At 37.2% G+C, this 4372-nt stretch overlaps 2 protein-coding genes across 5 annotated transcripts in view; both read left to right on the forward strand.

Moving 5' to 3' along the window:
- The first annotated feature begins 617 nt into the window (after window positions 1–617).
- Window positions 618–2756, forward strand: MRG15 (mortality factor 4-like). The gene is made up of 6 exons (XM_018549462.1): window positions 618–924; window positions 1029–1146; window positions 1284–1586; window positions 1659–1871; window positions 2229–2398; window positions 2472–2756. The coding sequence occupies exons 1-6, from the start codon at window positions 897–899 to the stop codon at window positions 2642–2644; spliced, it is 1005 nt and encodes a 334-aa protein (XP_018404964.1). The 5' UTR covers window positions 618–896; the 3' UTR covers window positions 2645–2756.
- Window positions 2757–3551: 795 nt separating this feature from the next.
- LOC108781498 (serine/threonine-protein phosphatase PP1-beta catalytic subunit) overlaps window positions 3552–4372 on the forward strand; it is a 12274-nt gene continuing 11453 nt past the window's right edge. For 2 of the 4 annotated variants that reach the window (XM_018549470.1, XM_018549471.1), the window contains exon 1: window positions 3552–3796. In XM_018549470.1, coding sequence (XP_018404972.1) covers window positions 3745–3796 — 52 coding nt within the window. In that variant the 5' untranslated portion in view covers window positions 3552–3744. The remainder of the gene's footprint in view (window positions 3797–4372) is intronic. The other 2 variants (XR_001940948.1, XR_001940949.1) reach the window with 1 other exon arrangement.

Consider the following 4372-nt stretch of genomic DNA (forward strand, 5'->3'; position numbering starts at 1 on the left):
GTGGACAAACGAATGCAATAATGATTTTACCAATATTCGCATTTAAGGTGCCAACTTCACAAAGCAGCTCTGTAATGTTGAAATCTCTAAATGCGAATTAATTGCCGGGATCATATATATGTATATATAACTTATTTAAAATATAAACACGCGCGATATATTTTAACATATTTGTAAAAAAAATGGGTGTAATATATATCTTTAATGTTAATACTTTTAAGCTTAATAATAAACATCACGCGCATGGAAGTAAGCATACATATATGTAGTTGCAGGGAGGAATATTTATTCTGATCCACATTTTATGTAGCGCGAATACGATTATACGAACCGCGAATATCTACTTACCATCAGTCTTGAAAAGTATATGCGTTATCCTCAGAATAGTGGATCTGGCATGTAGTTCACATCCACTTTTGCAGTGGGCAGTAGTGCGCGGCAGTATTTTGTGGTTACAGGTTTTAGGTCGTTATGTCCTCTCTCAGGTTTCTCTCTGGTAATATCCACATTTTTGATCCCTATATCGAGCGAAATTCGAACCAAAAATGTGGATATTACCGACACGATCATGAACATTGGCTACATAGTTCAATGTGTGGGTTTTGTGGACATAGAGGCGCTTCAAAATAAAAATAACAGCTAAATCCCGGGCATGGCCGCTCTCAGACTTCTCTCTGTCTCTGCTCGAAGAAGCTGTCCTGTGTGCAGAGAATTGCAGAGAGAGAGAATACAATTGACATAACCATTGAGCCACATTGAGCATCCGGTGATCGATATATGAATGTTGTTTTGAAAGGGTTGGTTAAAAGTTAATCATTTTCTGCCGTTGTTTATTGTCTGACTTAATATACAATTGATAAAGTAAAGTAAGCTCGATAAACGTACAAGATACAAGAATGCCACCGAAATGTAAATTTCAAGAAGGTATCGTTTTTTTATTCTCTTAGTGAAGAGATTAATTCTTCCTTGGTGTATCTTTTCTTCGGTTTTATGCACATTAAGTTAATATGTGATAATTATATTTTTAGGAGAAAAAGTTTTATGCTTTCATGGACCATTGATTTATGAAGCTAAGTGTTTGAAGTCATCTATTACTAAGGAGAAACAAGTTAAATATCTTATTCATTATGCTGGTTGGAATAAAAAGTAAGATTTTTACACATGAGGATGTGTATGTGTATATGTGTGTGTAAAAAAACTATACGTAGGATTTATTTATATAACGTTTTTGTTAGTAATAAAGCTGAACTTTATACTAAATTATATTTTTTTAAATAAAACAGTTGGGACGAATGGGTTCCTGAAAGTAGAGTGCTCAAATACAATGAGGCAAATGTACAGAAACAAAGAGAAGTCCAGAGAGCTCACTCAAATCAGCAATCTGCTCAGAAAAACAAAAAGGGAAACACAGCGACTAAAACACAGGGTCGAAGGAGTGAAGGAGGTCGAGAGAAAGATGCAGACAGTAGATCGAGTACTCCTGTTGCTGATAAGAGTATGAGCCGTTTTAATAAGAGCACAAGTAGCTCAGTAACTCCTTCGTCTTCTCACGAATCTGTGTCTGAACCACCGCGTAAAAAACGAAGGTTTGACATGTAATATCCAATGTCTTTGTACAGTTCACTATTACAATTTATTGAAAGAATTTTTTCTTTTAGTCGGCTAGAGCCATCTGGAGAGACTGAAGAGTATCTTACAAAAGTAGAGGTTAAAATCAAGTTACCTGAGGAATTAAAGTTTGTGCTAATAGATGAATCCGAAATAATATTGAAGCATCATAAATTACCTGCTTTACCTGTACAAAATACAGTTGATAAAATCTTAGATGATTACGTAGAAACAAAATCATCAGGAAAATCTAACGACATTAGGTATAACAATTCTTATTATTCTATTAAATAATGAAGATTACAAATCGTATTTTATATACACATCTATGCGTAATGTATCATAATAATCATCTGCTTACAATCTGGATCTTTTTTTTAACAAAAGTAAAACTTTATTCTCAAATTTTTTCCTCACTTTTACTCATATTTCAATTTTTGTGAAATAAATATTTCAAGTTTGAATTAAAATATTTTATACTAAAAAATTGGTAATATAAAGAATATTGAAAAATAGTCCTTTTTATATTTTTCATATTTTTTGAAAAAAAAAACTTGGGATGGATAAAAAAGATCTAGATTGCAAATAAGACTGTATAATTGTGGATCATTCTATTTCAGAGAAAGCACGCTGGAAATAACGAAAGGTATTCGGGAATATTTTAATAACACATTGGGTCTTCAACTATTGTATAAATGGGAACGACCACAGTTTATACAGATAATGAATGACAATCCGGAAACATTGCCAAGTCAGTTATACGGAGCGTTCCATCTCCTTAGACTATTTGGTAAACCATATTCTTCATAAAACGTTTGTTGTTTTTAAATGACATTATTTGAATGACATTTTTAACTTTGTAGTACGACTTGGTGGTATGCTTTCTTATACACCCTTAGATGAGAAGAGTATACAGTTATTGCTGTCTCATTTTCATGATTTTCTGCAATATTTGCAAAAGAACAACGCCGTGCTCTTTAATCTTCAACAAGATTATACAGATCCCTCACCGGATTATCATCGAAAGTATGGTTAAATTATCAACTTATTTTTTTCTTTGTACTTGAACAAATGTATTACTTATACGCAGAATATTTTATATGACAACCTATATACACACATAGGATGCTATTTAAATTCATTTTTTACACAACTACGAATCACATCATTTTAAATGAAGTGATATAATAATTTAATTAGTTATAATAATATAAATAAATTATTGCAAAACAAAGATGCATGGTGATATGAAAAAAATTATGATGAAATTATGATAAGATATCAAGAATACATGCATAAGATATTAAGAAGAACGCATAAAATTACATTTTGTCCTAAACAATGGAATCTTTCTGATGTTTCATGTTTTTTCGTATTTTCTTTGGATGCTATTTCATTTATGCATTTTTGTCGTACAACAAATCTGTGCAGGACAGGAAGGTCCTTGGATCTCTCTATTTTATAGCCAATCAACGGTCTTGAAAAATTTGTACAACAAAAACTCACAAATGAAATGACGGCTTTTGACGTGCTGATAAATCATTTGCGAATGTTTATTTCAAAATGATCAAATTGGGAACATTTTGGAAATTGTATTAAAAGTAACATAATTTTATTGAAATCTGATTTTTGATATTGAAACATTAATTATTTATTAAAATAATAATTGGAACAATACAATGTTTTCTGGATAAATTAGAATTCTTGTTAAATTTGAAAAACCAAAATTCATCGAATAACCAATCCGCGTCTGTGACAGTTTCAAATAATTGATTCTCTTGTCCGACAGATGGATTGACCAATCCGCTTAGTCGACACTCACGAACAACCAATCAGCGAGCGAAAGATATAGTGACTAAAATAAGTTTTATTAGACGTCGGCAGGCCATCTCACAGTACGCTGAGTACGCATCGGCGTGATCGAGTCATTCGAGCCTCTCATCAACATTCGACGTGAAAGAGTGTCCGTCGTTCGCCTCAGGCGAGAATCCGCAGTCTGCTGTAGTCGATAACGGCACGCACACGTATTAGGACGCGTTAGTGTTGTGTCTCGCGTCGTGGCAGTGCAAATGCGCGCGCCAGGCGGATACGAGCCAGTCCGCGAACATCGGGCCAGTCAGTCAGTGGCAGGAAAAAATGGCGGATGTCGACTTGAATATCGACAATCTGATACAGAGATTGTTGGAAGGTACGTGATTGCGATGGAGTGGCCGACGCGTTGAAACACGCGTGTACACGGCGCGCGTCGTGTTGCTACCCGCGCGCGTGCCGCCCGCCGTGTCGCGAGCGCGTTTCGTCCGCGCGCGGCCGACGGAAATTCACCGCGGCGCAGCCGGGTATGGGCGCAACGCAACGCAACGCAACGCAACGCAACGCAACGCAACGCAACGCGACGCGATGCGACGTAATGCGCGGAGTCGATTCGAACGCTCCGACTTTTCGCGATTGGAGTGCGGACGCGCCGCTCACGTTTCGCGTTCCCGCGCGCGTCCGATGCACGTATGCTCCAGCTCTTGTTCCCGCGGTCGTCGCACCACGTCGGTCCCCGGGTCCGGGATCCGCGTCGCGGCCCTTTCTTTCGTTTGTCCTCTCTCCCTCGGTCTCCGAGAATCGCGTGTCGTACGGGAGCCGTGCGCGACTTCCCCAGTCGCTCCGATTAAAAGATGCAGGGAGGATATCGATCTCGCTCGCCAAATTTTCGCGGTCATCGCCGTTGCAATGCATAAATTGAGTTACAGAAAAAAAAAAAAAAAACATGAGACCG

Source organism: Cyphomyrmex costatus, unplaced genomic scaffold (genome assembly GCF_001594065.2).
Source record: "Cyphomyrmex costatus isolate MS0001 unplaced genomic scaffold, Ccosl1.0 scaffold825, whole genome shotgun sequence".
NCBI classification, from domain to species: Eukaryota; Metazoa; Arthropoda; class Insecta; order Hymenoptera; family Formicidae; genus Cyphomyrmex; species Cyphomyrmex costatus.

What these genes read in the sequence shown, in the direction of transcription:
- MRG15 (XM_018549462.1), top strand. Translation starts at nt 897, where the DNA reads ATGCCACCGAAATGTAAATTTCAAGAAG. An exon ending in TATGCTGGTTGGAATAAAAA is followed by an intron (nt 1,147 to 1,283) that starts GTAAGATTTTTA and finishes TAAATAAAACAG; the next exon opens with TTGGGACGAATGGGTTCCTG. An exon ending in CCATCTCCTTAGACTATTTG is followed by an intron (nt 2,399 to 2,471) that starts GTAAACCATATT and finishes TTAACTTTGTAG; the next exon opens with TACGACTTGGTGGTATGCTT.